Here is a 23,633-nt window from a genome sequence, read left to right as displayed (position 1 = left end):
TGATTTAGAGGTTCGGAACTTCAGTTTCACTCATGGGAAAAATTATACAGAAGAAAATAAAGTCTTGTATTTCCCACGTTCATTGAATACACTGTACAAATTTAAATTACGGTACCAGTAGCAGTATTGTACTTAAAAGTGTAACTGATTGTCAACTCTTTTAAAACGAATTGTCTCAACAGCATATTACCAAAAATAATCATTACAAAGTCTCACCCTAACAATCTAGAGTAATATTCTGTGGAACTGATTATACACTATTACACATCCCTCATCACAACAAATAATGTATTCTACACAGTTCTATTTTACTGTCAGGTCCTACAATTAAAAAAATTAAGAATTTTGTATTGTAACTCAAATATCAATTTTTGAAGTGCCTATATGATGGTAAGCAAAAAATATTTTCATGTGAGTAAAATTGGTTAAAATTAATATTATAGATCCTTTAAAAAAAGAAATCATAAATAGGCAGCCTAAGGGATGTTTATTTCTAAACTAGAGGCCCAGTGCATGATTTAATCATGCACGTGTAGGCTGTCTGTCCGCTGGTCGGGACCCGGTGTGGCCGGCAGCTCCGAAGTCCCTGGGCCCCTAGGGCGAGGCGGGGCAGGGGCATGGTCCTCCTGCGGCCGGAGCCCAGGCCGGGGTCTTGCCTTCGCCTCCCACCCAGGAATGCTGGGGCCGTCACCGCCTCCTCTGCCTTCGTGGAAACCCGCGTCCTCTGCGGACACCGGGACACCGGGACACCGCCGTGCGCTTCTGCGGCCCAACTGCCGCCAGACTCCTCCCCCGGGAGCCGCGCCGCCCGCCCACCTGCGCCGCCCGCCCACCTGCGCCGCCTGCCCACCCACGCCGCCTCCAAACCTCCAAAACGCCGGCTCGCTGCCCCAGAGGCCCGTCTGTGCTGCAGCACAGCCATGGCGCAGATGCTGAGCTCGCGTCGCCACTGGCAACGCGAGCTCAGCGTCCTGCCGGCCCAATCACCACCCCAGCCACCCCGAGTCCCGCCCCCTGTGTCTCCCGCTGGCCCAATCGTGGGCGTAGCGGAGTGATGGTAATTTGCATATTGCCATTTTATTAGGTATGATCCTTTGCCTTCCTGATGGTTGAACAGGCATGACAATGAGCAAAAAATCCAAAGAGAGACAGGATGAGGTCAAAGAGGACAAAAACTGCTAGGCTAGGATATCCAACAACAACTTATGAAAACATGCATACTTTTAAGGGTAAGGCCAGGTCTCCAGACACCACACCACTGCCATTTTACTAGACAGCTGGTTTTTACCTTAAAGTGATAAACAGTTCAGCTCTTAAAGAAAATCTGTGTCAGATTTAGTTACACTACAGTTAAGGGATACTCATAAGAGAAAATTTATTTCTTCAGCCTAAAAGAACCTTTTAAGGGAGAGAGAGAAGGAGCGGGGGGAGGGAGAGAGGAAGAGAGAGAGAGAGGGAGGGAGGGAGGGAGGGAGGGAGGGAGGGAGGGAGGGAGGGAGGGAGGGAGGGGGAGAGGGAGAGAGAGAGAGAGAGAAAGAGAAAGAAAGAAAAAGAAACATGGATGTGAGAGAAACACATTGATTGTTTGCTTCCTGCATAGGCCCCAACAGAGGTCAGGGATTGACCCAGCAACCCAGGTATGTGCCCTTGACCAGGAATTGAACCTGAGACCCTTTGGTGCATGGGCCAACACTTTAACCACTGAGCACACCAGCCAGGGCAAGAACCTTTTAAAAATTATTGTTTTTAGTTGGTAATACTTTTATCATAGAAAACATGAGACAAAATATCAGTATTACCATCTTTTACTTACTTGTATTTTTCCAAATGTTTCTTCAAAGGGGTTTTTTACTATCAAGGAAAAAAGAGAGAGAGAACTATTAGCATCATTTAGAAAATGAAAATTAGAATCCCCCTAAATAAGTCCTCTGAAATGCCAGCATGTTTTTTTGCTAAAACTGAATATAAACATGCAAATAAAATGTAAAACAAACTGATGATAATAACAGTTGGGGAAACCATTTTTTCAGACTTATTATACTTACCATTCTCACTTTGAATTTGTGGTGTTCTCCATAGTAATTAATAGCAGGTGCTCTGATGTCAGAGCTGCTGGGTTCAAGTCCCAGCTCCATCACTTACTAGCAACATGACCTTGAACTAACATCTACTTTGCCACTTAAGTTATAGTTTCCTCTTCTATAAAGGAAGGATGTAACAATGGCACCTACCTTATATTGTTGTTGTGAGGATTAAATGAGATAAATCATAAAAAATGCTTGGCATAGTCTCAAACACTTAATACATGTTACCTATTGTTACTGTTAATGACTGAATCATTTGCTTCCTCTTTAACTTGGTTTCTCTTCAAAACACTTCTAAAAGCACTTACTACTTGTGCAGTCTACAACATGCTTTAAAAATGAATAATTAGTTTAGAATTCTGACTTCTAATAATTTAAAAAAACTTTCCTAATCCTTGCAAATATTTTGGAAAATGGCAAGAAACAAATATACAGATCAAAGTACTTAAGAATTAAGTCTCAGTACTAAACAATTTTGGATTTCCAATAAATATTATAAGGAAAGGATTTACACCACTTCCTATCCAACCTCCCTATACCCACCCACCCTCCAGGAAAGATACCAACAAGTTTATGGCTGAATTATGTAGCATCTCTCATGATTATTATTTAGAAAATCCTCCTTATCATCTATTTTTAAATCACATGTAAAAATATTCAAAGCTTTGATACCTGGATCTCTATAATCCAGGTCACAACTAAGACTTACCCTACAAAGTACTTCACACTCACCAGGTTTCCTTTCTGAGGTCCTTTTCTATTTTCATTTGAGAAAACAGTAAGTCCCATAGGAACCAGGAACTGCCTGATTCTAAGAAACTTCATGTGTAAGACCAGTTTAACAAGGTCCAATAAAATAAATAAATAAATAAAGCAAGGGAAAAAATGTATCCTGCTATCATCTAAAGCAGTGGTTCTCAACCTTTCTAATGCTGCGATCCTTTAATACAGTTCCTCATGTTGTGTTGACCCCCAACCATAAAATTATTTTTGTTGCTACTTCATAACTATAATTTTGCTACTGTTATGAATCGTAATATAAATATCTGTGTTTTCCGATGGTCTTAGGCGACCCTGCTAGCGGTTCTCAACCTGTGGGTCATGACCCACAGGTTGAGAAACATTGCTGTAGAGCAAAATTATAGTTATGAAGTAGCAAGAAAAATAATTTTATGGTTGGGGGTCACCACAACATGAGGAACTGTATTAAAGGGTCGCAGCATTAGAAAGGTTGAGAACCACTGACCTAAAGGGATTTTGCTAACAGACTTTTAAACAATATTTTTCTATAGAGTAACAAAGTTTTAATACTAGGAAAAAAAATTTTTTGAAAGATCAAAAGTACCCAATAGGGGAAATAGAAAGGAGTAATATAGCTTAAAGATTAAATAAAATGTTAAGAATTGGAACATGCTTGAACTAAAAACTCTTTTTAATAACATTCATTTTTATTCATGTAACATTTGAACAATTTAAAATAAAGCTATATTTAGTTGAATATACCAAAAGATGCCCTGTCAATCTAGTTAAAATTAAAAATTTGATTAAAATTGGTCAAACAATACTAAAAAAATGGTCTTTCATTTGCTCTTTATAAGAATAATTCTAAAATATTAAAACATGCAATTCTTTAACACTAGTTTTAATGTCTATGGAAAAAAGCCACGATAGTATTATTTTTTTACTAGATACAAAAGTATTTTTTGTCAAGATTATTAAATAAAAACCTAGCTCATCAAGTATCACTATGAAAGTACTAGAGGCCCGGTGCATGAAATTCATGCACAGGTAGGGTCCCTAGGCCTGGCCAGCGATCAGGGCCCGATCGGGGCCTCCTGGCTACTGGCCGGGGGCTTCCTTCATTCTGCGGTGCCCCCTGGTGGCCAGCGCACGTCACAGCAAGCGATCGAACTCCCTAAGGAACACTTTGCATAACAGCCTTTTATATATATAGAAGATTGCTGTAGATTGTAATTGTTCTCCCAATAGACTGCTTTACTGTGAGTTTCTCACAACAGGGGCTGTGTGTCATTCATGTTTGTATGCCCAGAGCCAAACATAGTACTGAACAAATACAGTTAGTGCATGAAAAGTGCTGGTTGTGGTACCTAGGTTAAATCTACTCTTCTTTATTCTATACTGTGTGTTAACACTGAAGGGAAAGTGTTAAATTCTGCAGGAAGATGGAGAAGGCTATGTTCTGGCCAACAGGGAAGGGTGAGAGGGGATAAGATAAAGAGAAAGCCAAAGAGCAGAACAATAATTCTGTTGAAAAACGTTGCTCTGTCCTTTTTATCTTTCTAGATTTCTGCCTCTTATCTTATGGGCTAAAATACCCAAGAGTATAACATATCTAAAGAGCCAACAATATACTTCCCATCCTACATATCTTCTGTTAAAAATAATTTTCCCCTATTTCGTTTGACAACTGTCATCTACAAAATTAACAGACAGACCTATAGAATTAATAGAAGTAAAATGTAGCCTTGGTTAAGTTTTAGAAAGAAATTCCATCTAAAAACAGCACTTCTGACAAACCAAAAGCCCTCAAATTTCTAAAAGAAGCATCTTTATACATCTAACTTTTCTTCTGCCAAATCATTTCAGCATTTCTAAAACCACATCAACATCTTCTATCTCATCCAAATTACCTACACTTTTTAATGGGAACAGCATATGTTGTTAACCCTAATAAAATACTCCTTCCTCCTCTGCCTATTAGTCAACAGTAGAGGAGAAACCGTATTCCAAAAGCATTCCACACAGCACAGCAAAACACTGCCACTTCATTTATTAGCTTCTTTTCTAGGGTGGACCTGAGAGTAAATTATAGTTTATTCCTTACCCTAAAGCAGTGGTCGGCAAACTCATTAGTCAACAGAGCCAAATATCAACAGTACAACGATTGAAATTTCTTTTGAGAGCCTAATTTTTTAAACTTAAACTTCTTCTAACGCCACTTCTTCAAAATAGACTCGCCCAGGCCGTGTTATTTTGTGGAAGAGCCACACTAGGGCCAAAGAGCCGCATGTGGCTCGTGAGCCGCAGTTTGCCGACCACAGCCCTAAAGCAACAATAATGCCACATTGCAATTTTAAATTTTACTCTTCCATCCTCTTAAAAGGCACAAACGTGAAGTGACTGCAGATCTGTTACTGTCCTCGTATATACCCTATACCCCCAACATTACTGCTTTTTCTCAAATTCCTCCTTTTGACCATTTCTCCTTCAATTTTCAGATTATTTCAAACCTCAAATATATATCAAACTTTTCTTTGTAAATGTCCTTAATATTTTTAGTTCTCTTTCATTTAAACTATCCTAATATTGTAAAAGTCAAATTACTAAATACGTTTAAATTATACTACTAGACTCCTCAAAATTGTCCAATGATTTCCCATCGTATTTTGCTTCAAGGAACTAAATTCTAATCTTGTGATACTTTCCTACTTACTTATAAGACACATTGACTCCTTCTCCAAACCTTTCTCTCTCTTCCTCTCACATAAATTCTAAAAAATGTTACTAGTTTTACTAATCCTTTCTGTTAACTGTAAACATTTTTTCATCCTCTCAGGCTAAGATCAAATTTATCAACCATTATGAATTTCCAGATAAAAGGATGGAAATGAAATATATCCACCTGTAAATGTATTCACAAAATATATATTCAATGTTGACGAAATAGATTGTTTTCCTCAGAAAGGCTTCATTTCGGTCACTCTGTGACAGTTAATAAAAGTCTGTGGTGAACAAAGTTCTTTTATAACTCAGAAAGAAAGATAAACATTTAACAAATACTTATGGAGTACTTTTGTGCAAGGCGACAGAAATATGGAAGTGACTAAAATAAAAAATATCCCTGCCCTCAAGGAGTTTATGTTCTAGAGAGGTTAGAAGTGACAATAAACATCCGGGTGAGGCCGTGTGCCCCTGGATCCGGGTGAGGCTGGGTCCTGGGTCCGGGTGAGGCCAAGCGCCCCTGGATCTGGGTAAGGCCACGCAACCCTGGGTCTGGGAGAGGCCACGCGCCCCTGGGTCCGGGTGTGGCCACGTGCCCCTGGGTCCGAGGGAAGCTAGATCCCGGGTCCGGGTGAGGCCGTGTGCCCCTGGATCCGGGTGAGGCCACGCGCCCCTGGGTCTGGGAGAGGCCACGCGCCCCTGGGTCCAGGTGAGGCCATGCGCCCCTGGGTCTGAGTGAAGCTGGATCCCGGGTCCAGGTGAGGCCATGTGCCCCTGGATCCGGGTGAGGCTGGATCCCGGGTCTGGGTGAGGCCGTGTGCCCCTGGATCTGGGTGAGGCTGGGTCCCGGGTCCGGGGGAAGCCGCGCGCACCTGGGTCCAGATGAGGCCACGCACCCCCTGGGTCCGGGTGAGGCCACGTGCCCCTGGGTCCGGATGAAGCCGTGCCCCTGGGTCCGGCCGAGACCCAACCAGAGGGAATTGAACCTGCATTACCACCATTTGTCCACCATCCAGAGCTGAGGGGTCAGTGCCGACATGTACACATTAGGAACTGGTGGACATTGATATTGGGTCTCAAAAGAACTGTTGGTCCAGAAAGAAACTCACTACACACTGATTCATTTGCCTGTCAGCATAACTATTATTGCTCATCTCACATTCAGATCATATAAGTATATCTCTAGTGACACATGATCTTGCTCATCTAGGGGAAATGATGAACAACATAGACTGATGAAAAAGAACAGAACCAGAAACAAGGAGGCATCGATCGGACTATCGGGCCTCAGAGGGAGGATAGGGGAGGGTGGGGGGAGGAGGGAGAGATCAACCAAAGGACTTGTGTGCATGCATATGAGCCTAACCAATGGTTAAGTTCAACAGGGGGTTGGGGCATCCGTGGGGAGGGGTGTGGGATGGGACTGGGGGGATGAGGACAAATATGTGACACCTTAATCAATAAAGAAATTTAAAAAAAAAAGAAGTAACAATAAACAAATACAAATGTTTGACATGTGAGGGAGGTAAGCAATCCTATATAATAAAAGCCTAATATGCTAAGTGTCTGGTCGACCATTCAACCAATCAAAGCGTAATATGCTAATGATATGCTAAGCCCACTCAACTGCTCACTCTGACATGCATGGACTACCAGGAGGCAGACGTTCTGACCAGTAGGTTAGCTTGCTGCTGGGGTCCGGCCAATCTTGACTGAGTGAAACAAGCTGGACACACCCTGGAACCTTCCCGCGGTCCCTCCCCAGCTGGTCAACCTCCCGCATCACTCCCGGGCCCCAATCATGCACCGATGGGGTCTTTGGGCCTGGCCTGTGCCCTCTCACAATCCAGGACCCCTTGGGGGATGGTGGAGAGCTCGTTTCGGCCCAATTCCACAGGCCAGGCCGAGGGACCCCACTGGTACACGAATTCGTGCACTGGGCTGCTAATATTAATTAAGATGGTCAGGCCCAGCTGACATGGCTCAGTGGTTGGACATCGACCCATGAACCTGGAAGTCACAGTTCAATTCCCGGTCAGGGCACATGCCCAGGTTGTGGGCTCGATCCCCAGTGTGGGGCATGCAGGAGGCAGCCAATCAATGATTCTCTCTCATCATTGGTATTTCTATCTCTTTCTCCCTCTCCCTTCCTCTCTGAAATCAATAAAAATATACATTAAAATATATATGTAAATAAACAAATAAATAATATGGTCAGTGAAGGCATTAGCCATACTAAGAAGACTGCATTTGAATAGAAAGCTGAAGAAACAAGCCATGGACAGACAATCTGCTGCAAGATGAGGTTAAGTTGCTTCCTTGAGGTAAACAGTTTTCAAAGCTGGGCTTCAAAACCATGGTTTTCAAACCTATGTCTGACTACAAAGCCTACACTCTTTTCATTATAGAAAAAAACAACTACAGAAAAGAAAATATTTGGTTTAAGGAAAGCATTCTTCTCTAGAACCTTTAGATTTGGAATCATTAAACTTTAATCTCCTTATGATATAATGCATGAAAAATGCCCAAAATGGGGATAAGGAGGAAAAGACAATGCTATTGGAGAATACAATGCTGTGTGCTAGATAAGGAAACTTCAAAACCAAGTTCTCTAATTGTAGTTCAGGAAAATATTTTCCATGATATTTCAAATATGTAAAGTGTCCCATGACCACCACAGGCAGCATTAATCATTCCCCTTCTCTCTGCTGCCATGGCACTTTTTCATAAGACTGCTATAAAACTTACAAGGCATCCATTTTCTTTTTAAAAAAATAATTCTCTTCTGATTATGAACCATACTACATCTAAACAACATTTTGGCTTCATCTTCAAACATAAGACGTTCACTAATATATATCAAATGCTGCCATGTGCCAGGCATTATGCTAGTTGCAGGAGATTTTAAAAATGAAATTATGCAAGCCCCATCCTCAAAAAGTTCAGTCTTGAGGGCAGTAACTCTGCAGACACGCACTTTCTAAGGCAGTCTCTTATAATTTTATAAATCTATAACCTTAAACCTCGGTTTTAGTATCTGTAAACTTCAAGTCATCTAGGCAGTTAAATTCAGCTGCCTAAATGACCAATTAGCTCTCCAAGTTGTACCTATTTGTAAACAGACATTCAAATTCTCAAATCCCATCCTCTAGCATTAATGATTTAAACAGAGTATAATTATATGTGAAGTGGGGGGCGGGTGTGTTTCCAACAGCTGCAGAACACTGCACCTGTGTGACAAACACTTTAGCATTTCACCACCAGCCAGACTAATCTAAAAATGGACAGGGTGAACAAGGCAGTACATTCTTTAGCAACACAGCACGTTGCACATTTGTTCTCTTAAAGTTCTTCAATCCTTCATGACTATTAAATAGATGGTCATTCTAAAAGACAGGAACAATTCACTTAAAGTATACTTTAAAAAGTACTGTGAATATTGAGATTAAATCAAGTAGACAAAGTTTTATGGACAAAGCTGTCTACTATAAAACTTGCCAAAGGTAAACTCTTGTACCACCCTGTTCTACTCATAAATAACTTTTCCATTTTAACCCTACCAATCTATCTGGATTTATAGAGGTACTGACCTAGATGGAGATAATGAATGAAAGAAAAGGGAAGAAGAACAAAAGCTCCACAACTTCTCATATCATATTAAACTCCCAACTTTTCACTTGCCCTATTTTGAGAGGCAACAATTCTGTGCTACTTCCAAATAAGCTATTCTTAAAGAACAACAGAAATACACAATAAAAAGGGCTTTAAGTGTGGACATCAAAGTACTAAGAACATAACAAAAACTGAAATGTGTCCAAGAAAATAAAAGGTCAAAACTCATAATTGTCAACAGCCTTATTACATGGTTGGTTCTTATTCTTCATCTCTATATGATAAAGAACATATGGTTTCTTTCAACTTTGTGGTCATTTAAAAGTCTCATTTACTCACTATAAAAATGAAGATTCCCTAGGGAAGGAAAAATGATAAAAGACTGTAACTGAAATTTGTCTTCATTCAAATGTTAATTACAAGTACAGTTATACCCAAAGTTTGGGATCTCTGTAACAAAAGCTGTAAGAAAAACTTCTAACACAAACTGGTTGGCAAGTATTTATGGAGCATATTCTATACATCGTGTTCTGAGAGCGTTACTCTTAAGCAGTGATATATAATGTAATCAAATACCACCTGGGAGTTTAGTATAGTGTGCTTAAGAACTCAGAAGGGGCAAATAATTTCTGCCTAAAATTCATGTAAGCCTTAAAATAAACCAAGAGTAATAAAATGGAATAGACTACTAAAAAATGCAACATTAATAGTGTGGCTCAGTGATTGAGCATCAACCTATGAACCAGGAAGTCATAGTTCAATTCCCAGGCAGGGGACATGCCCCAGTTGTGGGCACAGTCCCCAGTAGGGGACATGCAGGAGGCAGCTGATCAATGATTCTCATCATTGATGTTTCTCTCCCTTCCTCTCTGAAATCCTATCTAATAAAAGAGTAATATGCAGATTGACCATCACTCCACACAAGATGGCTGCCCCCATGTGGACACAAGATGGCCACCACAAGATGGCCAGCAGGGGAGGGCAGTTGTGGGAGATCAAGCCAGCAGGGGAGGGCAGTTGGGAGGGACCAGGCCTGCAAGGAAGGGCAGTTGGGGGCGATCAAGCCAGCAGGGGAGGGCAGTTGGGAGGGACCAGGCCTGCAAGGGAGGGCAGTTGGGGGCGATCAATCCTGCAGGGGAGGGCAGTTAGGGGTGACCAGGCCTGCAAGAGAGGGCAGTTGGAGGGGACCAGGCCTGCAGGGGAGGGCAGTTGGAGGCAACCAGGCCTGCAGGGGAGGGCAGTTAGGGGGTGATCAGGCTGGCAGGCAGAAGCAGTTAGGGGCAATCAGAAAGGCAGGCAGGCGAGCAGTTGGGAGTCAGTAGTCCTGGATTGTGATAGGGATGTCGAACTGCCCGTTTAGACCCGATCCTAGTAGGTCAGTCAGACATCCTTCGAGGGGTCCCAGATTGGAGAGGGTACAGGCTGGGCTGAGGGACACACACACACACACACACCCGTGCATGAATTTTGTGCAACAGGGCTCTAATATATATATATATATATATATATATATATATATATATATATATATATATATATTAGAAAAAAAATTTATGGAAGCATTATCTTACTATACTTCTCAAAGTCCAGAAGTTTAGTGATCTGCTTTTTCAGTACTTTCACAGAGCTTATTGTACAAGAAAGGACATTTCTTCCTCTCGCTTCAATCTAAATTCTTGACAACTCAAAAACTAAAAACACCTAGAAGAGTTATTGTAATGTAAGGTATTGTTTTATTTTAGAAAGACCTGGATAATAATAGTCTTATTAAACTCATACCATTTACATTTAGAAATTAGATTTTAACTTATCTCTTTTACTAAAATAATGTCAGAAATTTGGCATATACAAAAATAGCCAAAATATAGGAGCTTATGTCTAATAATTTTTAAAAAGTAAATGTTTAACAAAGAGTCAAAATTACTAACATGCTTAACCTATGGAATTGGGAGGTAATAATTTAGCAAGACTGGCTTCATCTACCTAAAATAAAATAACTAAATTAGAAAGTTAGATCTCTAGCAAATCAAGAAAATCTACACTAATAAAAGAGGAAGATGCAAATTGACCGTACCTTCACAACACCCACCAGCCAATCAGGAGTGGGTATGCAAATTAACCCAACAAAGATGGCAGGTTAATTTGCATACACAGGCAGGCGTTCCGCACCACCCCAGCCGCTCCGGGCCTCTGGGTAGCATGGGAAGGCGGAAAGGCGACTCCGGCCAGAGCAAAGGCAGTGCCAGCAGCCAGGGGAAGGAAGGCCCATTCTTGCACGAATCTTGGTGCATCAGGCTTCTAGTATAAATATATTACACATTTTAAAGACCTTAATGATAGTTTATCCCTTCCAAAAATTAACTCTGATATTTTAATATAACACCCGTAACTCAAAGAATATTTGACAGAATTATTAATTACCGAAGCTAACTAGTTTCCATTCAAACAAATGTTTAATCCAAGGGAAGACTTTTAAGAATATATCAAGAGCTTACTCTAAGATAACTAGTTAATTATGAATCTCTCCTCCAACCCCCCAAGTCTTTAGTAGCTTAAAACTTCAGAGGGAAACAATTAGGCTGCTGCCTCCATCTAATGTCATCAACTAAAGGCACTCCTGTTAGTTTCCCCAAAGTTGGGAGGAAAGATAATATAAGAACATATGCTAATAAAGACAAACTACTCTGTCTTATGTAAATTATGGAAGCATTATCTTACTATACTTCTCAAAGTCCAAAAGTTTAGTGATCTGCTTTTTCAGTACTTTCACAGAACGCTTGAAAACTTTAAACATATGCCAGTTAAAGAATTATATTACTGTATGGTAACAAGTGAAGTGAATAGAAAAATAAAAGCAAATCAACCCACAAAGGTTAGATATAAATCTATAAATAAAACAAAGCATGTGTACAACAGATAACTTGGCAGCCAAAGGAATTTATGTTAATGCAATATTGTAATTTATTAAACATGGTGACAGCTCACTGTATTAAGAGATTTTAAACATTAACTGTTACTAACTAGAGACTGTAACACTTTCTCAAGGTTTACATTGCCAAGAATATAGGTGAAATTCTTATAATTAGGTTTGTTCTGAAAGAATACTGCTAAATGAGAATTTAGAGAGCCAAAAAGAATACTGCTAAATGAGAATTTAGAGAGCCAGGTTACACTATGTAACCTGTCTGCAGTGCAATGCAATAAAGCAACATGCATTTCCCATACAATTAAATACAAGAGGTCTTCTACTTAGTAACATTCTCAATCAAATGCATGTGTTTAATATTTTAAATGACTAGAGATAATAAATACTACCAGTATAGTTGTGTAGAACAAAGACAATATGCAAATAATAAAATTGTAGAGAGAAAAGCTGCAGTGCAATGAAAAGGTAAATAGAACTAAAAAAATATTTTTAATTAGTGTTACTAGTGGCCCAGTGAACGAATTCGTGCACAATGAAAGAAAATTAACTAGAAGAAATATTTTAATATCGCTATTCACCCTTTCTATATAATAGAAGTCTCAACCAAATTCACAATCAACAATGACCGATGGAAACACACACGAGCAATTGGCACCAGAGAGAGCTTTATATGTATTGCGCATGCGCGATTCAACTTAGCCTTTTATATTAATAGATATAGAACAAACTTGCTTAATTAGACCTGCTTTCTGATTTAGCTAAACTTTTTCCATCCCAGTGAAGCACCCCAACTTCTCTTTCAGGTAATTGTCAGCAACACAGCAGTAAATATCAACACAAAGCAGGTTATTATTATAGATCATGCAGGGAGAACAAAGGGTAAAATATTTAACTGCAACAGTGTTTGACTATATTCTGCACAGTGAGAAAACCTTAAGTCATTTTCAAGGTCCACCTTTCTTACTTCTTTTCAGTTGGGTCAAATTTCTAAACTTTCTAAATCTCTGTTTTCCGGCTAATGAAAAGAAAATAGGATTCCACCGAGTCTCCTATGTACCTACTCCAGGACTTCTGTGAGGATCAAATGAGATGAGGCACAGGAAAAACGCTTCACAGACATTTGGTTACAGTATCAAGTGTTTCCACCTGGCCAAAGTGTTCCTGGGCTGAAGAAACTGCAAGGAGGCTAGTCGCTAGGGAGAGGAAGCCTGGCGTTGCTACGTGATGTCATTACCTGGACGGAGGGAAGGCCATTTGGCATATTAGCCTTTTATATACATATAGATAGGAGAATTGCGTGGCCTGCCCTTCTCCATTCCTAGTGGAGTGGAGTTCTTGGGGTGCCACTGGAATAAGAATCTCCAGAGGTCTCCAGGAGAGAATGAGATGTGGTAGAAAGGTTTATTCACATGGAATTATATCCCTAGGTTTCTAAAGTCCCATTTCCCTTAAACCAGTTCTGGAAAATGTGCAGATGGGGATCCAAAAAAAGCTAAAAACAAAGCCAGTGTCCAAAGTTTCCGTTCCATAGTGGAGTTGAGTCTGGCACAGCATCAGGCTAGATCCAGTCTATCAGTCCATTGTACATGGGGTCCACATGGCTGTGGGCCATGTGGGCAAATGCAGATAGCCCCACAAGCCAGGAGTCAGGTGCAAGCAGCAAGAGAGAAAGGGTCAAGAAAGCCAAGAGAGAAAACTCTTCTTGTTTAGGAGTTTAAGTATCAAATCTTTCTGTGCTTGCAGTGGCCACACCTATTCTAGCCAATGACCTGCTCCCAAGTGTGCCTGACAGGTAATCCCTTCCCCTATGTTACCTGGACTTTATTGGGCATGTGTCTATCCTTTCTTTGTCCAGTCCCTTCCCCCAGGATCTGTGGGGAACAGACCCTGCGAGTGTTAAACTGAGCTTTCTGGCACAAATGGCATGACTATATTTTCTGGCCTTCCCTTTACTCCTTTCCTGTTAATGAATAATTGGGTTAATTACAATGGTATCATTAGTTTTCATTTTATTCATCAAATGGAGATAAGGAGTATAATTCTGATAAAAGAGAAAAGGGCTTTATATGTATAGACAAAGCACAAACATGAACTAAATTTGGAACTAAAAAGAAAATCCCCCCCTCATTTACTTTATGAGCAATGTGCTTAAAAGTTACATCTTGACTTTTAGCTCACGAAGAAACCAGACAGAAATGAAAAGTCACTTAAGAAACAGAGCAATTTAAGTAGGTCATTATTAGGTACAAAATAAAACCACTGGATAAAACAAAATATAAGCAGGTATTACATGCAGTAAACTAGGCTAAATAAGACCTTTTTTGTTGGTTACAATATATGGAACCCTAAGAGTGAAACCCATACTTCCACATAAACACAATGGCCAGAAAGTACAACACACACTGAAATCGTATCAGATTTTCACCTAATGTCTATTTCTAACTTCTACAACTTCTATTTGTAGCAGAACAAATATTTGTAAATTAATGCTAAAAAATAAGATATGCAGTTCCCCACAATCATCGTATATTGGCTGTTAATGGCAATAAATAAGCACATGCCCTGGACAAATCCTGAGATGAGAGAAATGAAGATGCCATTCTATCACCTACTCTCAGTTGCCCTGTGGCTCTTATACTGTAAAAACTTCAAACACTGAGTATGATTTTAACGTTTAAAGATGTACTGTGGTCATTAATACTTCATCAGATACTAAAATAGCCTATTCTTACATGGGAGGAAAAAAAACTGGTCTTTATGAGAGACCATATGGCAGTTTCTAAATCTAGGGGACTTAATATCATTTTGACTTTAATTTCTGCTTTATGCTCTGACTTCAAAACCTCACTTTAGCCCTGGCCGGGTTGCTCAGTTGGTTGGAGTGTCGTTACATACTCCAAAAGTTTGCAGGTTCGATTCCTAGTCAGAGCACATACCTACCAGGTTTCAGGTTTGATCCCCAGTCGGGGTGCATATGGGAAGCAACCATCCATGTTTCCCTCTCGCATTCTCTCCCTTCCTCTCTCTCCCTCCCTTTCTTTTCCTCTCTCAAAATCAATTTTTTTAAAAAAGAAAAACAACATATTCTTGGGTGAGGACTAAAAAGAAAAAATATCACACCTGACTGCATAGAACTACTATATACTAAAGATGGAAATTTGAACTGGTCAGTAATAAAAGTTTTCTAAACTAAGTAAATAAAACGGATGCTTTAATGACACCCATTTAGTAAATGTTCAAGGCATCTTAAAACTCCCAAATTATTACTAATTTCAAGCTTATTTCCCCACATACCACATCTTATTTATTAAATTCCATTCAATAAAGTACTAAGGAATACCAGATGAAAACTCACTGTACCTTCCCACGTTGGAGGATCACAGGCCATTTTGAGAAATTGATAAAATCTATGAGCCCTCTCCCCAGAAAACTGCATGCACATTTAAAAATGTGCAGCCCTAGCTGGTTTGGCTCAGTGGATAGAGCGTCATCTTGCAGACTGAAGGGTCTTCAGTTCTATTCCGGTCTAGGGCACATGCCAGGGTTGCGGGCTCGATCCCCAGAAGAGGGTGTGCAGGAGGCAGTCAATTGATGATTCTCTCTCATCACTGATGTGTCTATCTCTCTCTCCTCCCTTCCTCTCTGAAACCAAGAAATATATATAGGGGCATGGGCCTTTGGAGTTAAGAACTGCTGGTCTGGTAGAATATGAGACTTTTTTTAAATGGGGAGGTAGAGATAATTCCAAAAGAAATCCAAAAACAAATCAGAGAAGACACAAACAATACAGATAGTATATGTATTCAAATCTTGCCACTTACTAACTTTGGACAAGTTTCTAACCTCCCTAAGCCTCAGTTTTCCTCATCCTAAAGTAATGATAATAATACCTGGCTCTTGGGATTGTTTTTAGAAATGAAAGCATGCATGCAAAATTCAGCACAGAACTGAGACAGAGGCACACTCACAAATACAGACCTACAGTTCTTTGAGTCTCTCCAGTCCCAGTTCATATATACCCCCAAAGTAAACCATCAGTTTAAGACTGTCTTTATGACCAAATTAGTTTAGCCCAACTAAAACATCTTTTCTCAAACCCCATTGCCCAAAGTAGCAAGTGACTTGTAAAACTCCTTTAATTCCTATGATCTTATGTGCCAAAAATGTTGACTTTAAGTTTATCTGCTTTTATTCATGCAGTATGACTTCCTTCCCCCAGAACCAGGATTCATAACAAAAAATTGACAAAAAGAAAATTATGACAACAACCTTGTAATGAATAGTAAAAGTTCTTGTAAATTAAAGCACAAAATAACGTATTTGCATTCATGTTCTACTAGTAGCTACAGACTGACCAGAATTTTGACTTGCTGCTGTAAGCTGTTTATTCCTCCCCCCAACACATATTATATATCCTACTATAAACTATCTTTTCAAATATGTGTATGGATTTTTATTTATTTAACAACAATACTTATACTATGGTTCTTTACCACTAAGCAACTAGTGATGAACCTCGGTGTCTTTTAATCCACATTAAATCCCAACAAAATTAAAGCAAAAAAAGAAAAATTTAAAGAAGATAGACGTGATTGCTTGAAAAAAATTAAATAAGCAATCTAAACTAACCCAATAGAGTGTTACACTCCTATTTTTAAATGCATTTGGACTGCTATTCTGCCCCCAAGCAAGGACACTTAAGTCGCCACAGTTTCTCCCATTTTCCAGCCCCAAAATTACAGAATTTTTTTAAAGGCACTAAATATTTTTAAAGTAATTGGGTGGTATTTCCTTTTTCCTTCTTTGATGGCAAAGTATTAGTATAATTTATACCTGTTTTATATTAATTTCAACCTAGTACAATTTCTAAAATTTAAACTACAAATTAAATTTTAAAAATATAAAGTACACATTTTCCTCTAAGTAATGTTTACTTCTGAAGTTATCTCATTTAGACAAATGAAAAGTATCTCTCCACACTGAAAGGCAGAAGGGTAAAATGGAAAAAAAATCTCTGGCGTAAAGAATACTAGCTCTGCCCTGGCCTGGTGGCTCCTTTGGTTGAAGTGTCACCCCACACACCAGAAGGTTGCAGATTTGATTTCCAGTCAGGGCACATACCTAGGTTGCGGTTCCATACCTGGGTTGTGGGTTCGATCCCTGGTCAGGGTGTGTACGGAGGCAGCTGATCAACGTTTCTCACATTGATGTTTCTCTCTCTCTCCCTTCCTTTCTCTCTAAAATCAATAAACATATCCCCAGATGAGGATTTTTAAAAAAGAATACTAACTCTAACATTTATGACTTGTGATCTTAGGCAAGTCACCTTCTCTGGGACTTTAGTAACCTGATGTAAAATGGAATGTTTTGAGACTATGCACAGCAATATGAAAGGAGAAGGAATTAATAAATCTCAGCTTTTTCTTCTCTTTCCAACCCTAGCATGGAAAAAAAAAAAAAAAAAGGCACTCAAACTGTTGAATCTCAGAGGAGGGGAAGGAAAGGAGGGTGGGTGGGAAGAGATCAACAAGGAACTTGTATGCATGTATGTATAACCCATGGACAGACAACAGAGTAGTGAAGGCCTGGGATTAGGGGCAGGAGTGGACTAGAAGGGGTCAATGGGAGAGTATATGTAATACTTTCAACAATAAATATTTTTTAATGGCACTCAGTTTACAAATTAACACAATATATCCATTCCTCATTTGTCTCTGTCATAGAGGTACTGAGAAGAAATGACAAGAGTTCTTAGAAAATCTGTTAGGAAGAGACAATTAAGACAAGGCTCCTGCCAAAAATCTTTTTTAATGTCTTAATTTTCACTAACTGCCAAAAATGTCACTAATCAGAGATAGAATCTGGGTTAACAAAGATCTTGTATTTAAAGTACAATCACCTCTGAATTTAAGGGGCTTTTACCAGTTGGTAGTTTGGTCAGTTAGTCATTTAAACATTATAACTGATCCCCTGACATTCACTATGAATGTCTAAAAACAAATGGTAAACTATAAACAGTACATGTAATTTCTTTACAGCATGCTTTAAGCAATGATTTTATACTCTTTAAGTAATAGGACCTCTTCACTTACATCCCCATAATAATGTTAGTATTCATTTACTAAGAAAATATGACAAAATATATATACCATAAGTATAATAATTATTTGTATTCTAATCATAGCAATTTTGATATACAGTTGAAAAATAAAAGTGCAATATGAGAGGGGCAAATCATGTGTTAGGTCCTCAAACAACACTTTGTAATGGATACACTTCCCAAAATGTTCTCAGCCCACACAAGTTAAGAACTATTGACATATATTTTAACTGAAAAAAAAAATGTAGGCAACCCAACTACAACACATATAAGGATAAAGGATGATTTAGAGAGGCTGGGCTAAACTGATTCCATTGGCTCAATCATTACTAAAGACATTCACATTATCAAATTTTATCACAAATTCATACAATTTTTTAAGTCACTTATTTTTTTAAATCCTCACCCGAAGATGTTTTTATTGATTTTAGAGAAAGGGGAAGGGGAAGAGAAAGAGAAACATAAATATCAGAGAGAAACATTAATTGGTTGCCTTTGGTACACGCCCTGCCCAGAGATCAAACCTGAAACCAAGGTATGTGCCCCGACCAGAAATAGAACCCACAACTTTTGGTGTATGGATGACACTCCAACCAACTGAGTCACTACTCAACCAGGGCAAAGTCATACAATTTTTATTGTCAGAATTCTACAATGAATTCAATCAAATGGCTTTCCCTAACATTTACCTAAAAGTAGCTGACGGAATAAAAGGAGTGGGGGCAACGCACTTGGAGGTCCCGGATCTGTCTCTTGCTTCAACAGTGTTTGGACGGAACAGACCCAGGGATGCCCGTTCTTCCAGCCTCCATTCTTCCAGCCTCCAGCCACTCTCCTGCGTCTCATCCAGTAACCACCTTCAGAACCAGCCAACACACCGTTTTTTTTTTTCTACCTTAACTCCTCATTGCTGGACAACCATGAGCTCCCAAATTCGTCAGAATTATTCCACCGAGGTGGAGACTGCAGTCAATCGCCTGCCCAACCTGCATCTGCGGGCCTCCTACACCTACCTCTCTCTGGGCTACTATTTCGACCACGACGACGTGGCTCTGGAGGGTGTGGGCCACTTCTTCCCCGAGTTGGCAGAGAAGAAGCAAGAGGGCGCGGAGCATTTCTTAAAGTTGCAAAACAAGCGAGGCGGCCGCATTCTCTTCCAGGACGTGCAGAAACCTTCCCAAGATGACTGGGCCAAAACTCAGGACACCATGGAAGCCGCCCTGGCCTTGGAGAAGAGCTTGAACCAGGCCCTTTTGGAGCTGCATGCCCTGGCTTCTACCCGTGCAGACCCTCAGCTGTGCAACTTCCTGGATGAGGAGGTGAAGCTGTTCAAGAAGATGGGTGACCACCTGACTAACATCCGCAGGCTGGCCGGCCCCCAGGATGGGCTGTACGAGTATCTCTTCCAAAGGCTCACCCTCGAGCACGACTAGGAGCCTTTGGAGCCCAGAAACCTTTCAGAGGACCCCCACTCTTGCATTCCCCTGGTGTCTCTGGCTTTTACCTGAGCCTCTTCCCAAAACTACTACTCATTCTTTTAACCACTCTGGAGCCCTCTCCCATGCATTGGACCAAATGAAACAAGCTTTTTGCAGCAAAAAAAAGGAGTGGGGATTTGGTAAAGGGGAGGATATATGAAAGTGGAAAGCAGTATAGTGCAATGGTTAGAGGATAAGCTTTCAAGTCATATTTAACCAACAACGTAATTCCATAACTCCTCTCTCTGATCTATAACCTTGGACAAAGTAATTGATCTAATCCTCCATTAAAATTACTCAGTTATAAAATGATGTAAAAAATGCTTAAGAAGGCCGAAACCGGTTTGGCTCAGTGGATAGAGCGTCGGCCTACGGACTGAAGGGTCCCAGGTTCGATTCCGGTCAGGGGCATGTACCTGGGTTACGGGCACATCCCCGGAAGGGGGTGAGCAAGAGGCAGCTGGTCGATGTTTCTAGCTCTCTATCTCTCTCCCTTCCTCTCTGTAAAAAATCAATAAAATATATTTTTTTAAAAATGCTTAAGAAGACTAAATAGTTACACTTGCCAAGCACCCAATAAATGGACCTACTATTTATAAGGCATTATGCTAAGTGAAATAAGTCAGACAGAGAAAGAAAAATACTGATCTCACTTATATGTAGAATCAAAAAATAAAAACATACCAAACTCCCGAACTCAGATAACAGAGGACAGATAGGTGGTTGCCAGAGGTGGGGTAAGGAAGTGGATGAAATGGGTGAAGGTGGTCAAAAGGAACAAACTTCCACATATAAAATGAGTAAGTCCTGGAGATATAATGTATGGTGACTATAGCTAACAATACTGTATTGCATATTTCAAAGTTGCTTAAGAGAGATCTTAAAAGTTCTCATCACACAAAAAATAACTATGTGTAGTGATGTTAACTAAAATTTCAATATACACATACATCAAATCATTAAACAGCTTAAACTAATATAATGTTTTATGTCAATTGTATCTCAATTTTTTTTAAAAACAAACAAACTGTTGAGTACTTAGATGTTTGACCAAGATTATAGAACAGTAGGAAGCTTAGGCCAGTATAAGAACAGGGAGTAAGCCCGGCCAGCGTGGCTCAGTGGTTGAGCGTTGACCTATGAACTAGGAGGTTCGATTCCCGGGCATGGTCAGGGCACATGCCCGAGTTGCAGGCTAGATCCCCAGTATGGGGTGTGTAGGAGGCAGCCAATCAATGATTATCTCATCATTGATGTTTCCATCTCTCTCTCCCTCTCCCTTCTTCTCTGAAATCAATACAAATATATATATTTTTAAAAAGAACAGGGATTAAGAGATCAAAAAGTATAAGAAATAAAGAATAATGAAAAGCCAAAAATAAACTTGCTACCTCTCCATCCAACTCCCACAGAACCTGGTCTGCTGCTCTGAGGATCTAAACCTTAAACCAATACTACATTAATGCTAAAATATGCTTCTATGGGCTAGTGTAGGAACTTAAACTTAAAAACAGTATAATTAAACATGTTCTAAGTTCAAACAACTATTTTACACATATCTGGAAGACAACACATTCAAAAATTAAAGACTGCCCAAATTTCCTATTAGAAGCAAACAGCCTGTCTTTGTGAGCAAATATTTGCTAGAAATCCAAATATAATTCAAATAAATTATTCAAATTCATTAGAAGATATTGCTGCCCTAGCTGGTTTGGCTCAGTGGATAGAGTGTCGACCTGCAGACTAAAGGGTCTCGGGTTCGATTCCAGTCAAGGGCACGTACCTTGGCTGCAAGCTCCTCTCTAGCCCAGGCCCTGGTCAGGGCATGTGCAGGAGGCAACCAATCAATGTGTTTCTTTCACATGGATATTTCTGTCTTCCCCTCTCTCTTCCACTCTCTTTAAAAAATCATTGAAAAAAAGATCCTCTTTAAAAAGAAAAATGCTGCTAAGTATAAAACTACCATAAAATAACACCAGATAAAAGAACTGAGATAATTTTTACAATTCAAAAATCACAATGAATAAAAGTATCCCAAAGTGAGGTACTAAAATCCTTAAAAATTGTTTTACACCAATGTAAGTTTTCTGTTTTAATTTTTCTCAACAGAAGCTGACTCTTCCTTTATCTCCCAGGACAGTCATGTGCTAGAATCAAAAGGCCATTTCTTCCTCCCACATGTCTAATTTGAAGAACTATACAAAGCAGTTTACAATAGAAAATGGTGAAAAGAATAAAAGGAAATATTCCCAATAAGAAATATGACAGCCCAGCCAGTGTGGCTCCGTGGTTGGGCATCAACACATAAACCAAGAGGTCCCAGGTTTGATTTCTGGTCAGGGCACATGCCCCAATTGCGGGCTCAATCCCCAGTAGGGGGCGTGCAGGAAGCAGCAGATCTATGTTTCTCCCTCATGGATGTTTTCATCTCTCTATCCTTCTCCCTTCCTCTCTCTCTAAAATATCAGGATATCACTTCTACTTCAAGCTAAGAAGCCCTATATTTCTTAAAATAAGTAATAATTAAATCACAAGTCACTGCAGTGAACTGAAAATAGCTGAGCAATGGCAGAACTAAATCTCACCTAGCTACACTAGATGGCCATGCTTTAAAATAGTACAGTGAACAGGACAAGATTTTAGGGTCAGACTTAGTATTAAGTCCCTGCTCTGCTACAGGATTTTGACCTTAGACAAACTTAGACAGGAATTTTATATTGATTATATATTGAAAAATAAAAACCTATATATACAGGATTAAATATATTAATAAAATTAATTTCACCTGTTTCTTTTTACATTGTAATGAGTCCACTAGAAAAATTAAAATTATGTATGTGGCTTGTATTATATTTCTATTAACTCTGGTATAAACAAATCACATATTTGATTCTTTCAATGCAAAATGTGATGAAAATTTCATTGTACCTCATATGAACTGTTTAGACTGAAGATCCCTAGTGCACTTTAAATTCCTTATATTCCATGATGTTTAATATCCTGTTTATCAAATTCATTTTATTATTTTACTAGAAGCCCGGTGCACGAAATTCGTGCACGGTGGGGGGTTGTCCCTCAGCCCAGCCTGTACCCTCTCCAATCTGGGACTCCTGGAGGGATGTCCGACTGCCCGTTTAGGCCCGATCCTGGTGGGATCGGGCCTAAACGGGCAGTCGGACATCCCTCTCACAATCCAGTACTGCTGGCTCCCAACTGCTTGCCTGCCTGCCTTCCTGATTGCCCCTAACCGCTTCTGCCTGCCAGCCTGATCACCCGCTAACCACTCCGCTGCCAGCCTGGTTGATGCTTAACTGCTCCCCTGCCAGCCTGTTTGCCCCCAACTTCCCTCCTCTGCCGGCCTGGTCACCCCTAACTGCCCTCTCCTGCAGGGTTGATCACCTCCAACTGCCTTCCCTTGCAAGCCTGGTCCCTCTCAACTGCCCTCCCTTGCAGGCCTGGTCCCTCACAACTGCCCTCCCTTGCAGGCCTGGTCCCTCACAACTGCCCTCCCTTGCAGGCCGGGTGCCTCCCAACTGCCCTCTCCTGCTGGCCATCTTGTGGTGGCCATCTTGTGTCCACATGGGGGCAGGATCTTTGACCACATGGGGGCAGCTATATTGTGTGTTGCAGTGATGATCAATCTGTATCTTACTCTTTTATTAGATAGGATAGAGGCCTGGTGCACGGGTGGGGGCCAGCTGGTTTGCCCTGAAGGGTGTCCCAGATCAGGTGGGGGTTCCCTTGGGGCTGGGGCGGCCTGAGCGAGGGGCCTGTGGTGGTTTGCAGGCCGGCCACGCCCCCTGGCAACCCAAGGGGAGGCCCTGGTATCTGGAATTTATTTTCCTTCTACAATTGAAACTTTGTAGCCTGGGGCGGCAGCCATTTCTGGGGCAGTTAATTCACCTTCTACAATTGAAACTTTGTAGCCTTAAGCAGGTGAGCCCAGCCAGGGTGTGCGGAAAGCTTTGCTT

General features: G+C 40.3%; 2 protein-coding genes across 2 annotated transcripts in view; one reads left to right on the top strand and one right to left on the bottom strand.

Annotated features, from left to right (window-relative positions):
* Positions 1–23,633, bottom strand: part of LEMD3 (LEM domain containing 3) — a 71,900-nt gene that overhangs the window by 36,913 nt on the left and 11,354 nt on the right. The window contains exon 2 of the mRNA XM_079775007.1: positions 1,814–1,851. Within this exon, the coding sequence (XP_079631133.1) occupies positions 1,814–1,851 (38 nt within the window). The remainder of the gene's footprint in view (positions 1–1,813; positions 1,852–23,633) is intronic.
* Positions 11,036–21,531, top strand: LOC307101698 (ferritin light chain-like). Its single transcript, XM_079775008.1, has one exon. It carries the CDS (start codon positions 18,766–18,768, stop codon positions 19,615–19,617), a length of 852 nt encoding a protein of 283 aa, XP_079631134.1. The 5' UTR covers positions 11,036–18,765; the 3' UTR covers positions 19,618–21,531.

Source organism: Cnephaeus nilssonii (genome assembly GCF_951640355.1).
Source record: "Cnephaeus nilssonii genome assembly, chromosome: 6".
Classification (NCBI taxonomy): Eukaryota; Metazoa; Chordata; class Mammalia; order Chiroptera; family Vespertilionidae; genus Cnephaeus; species Cnephaeus nilssonii.
Note: the sequence above shows the minus strand (reverse complement) of the source record. Positions and strands in the feature narration are given on the sequence as shown.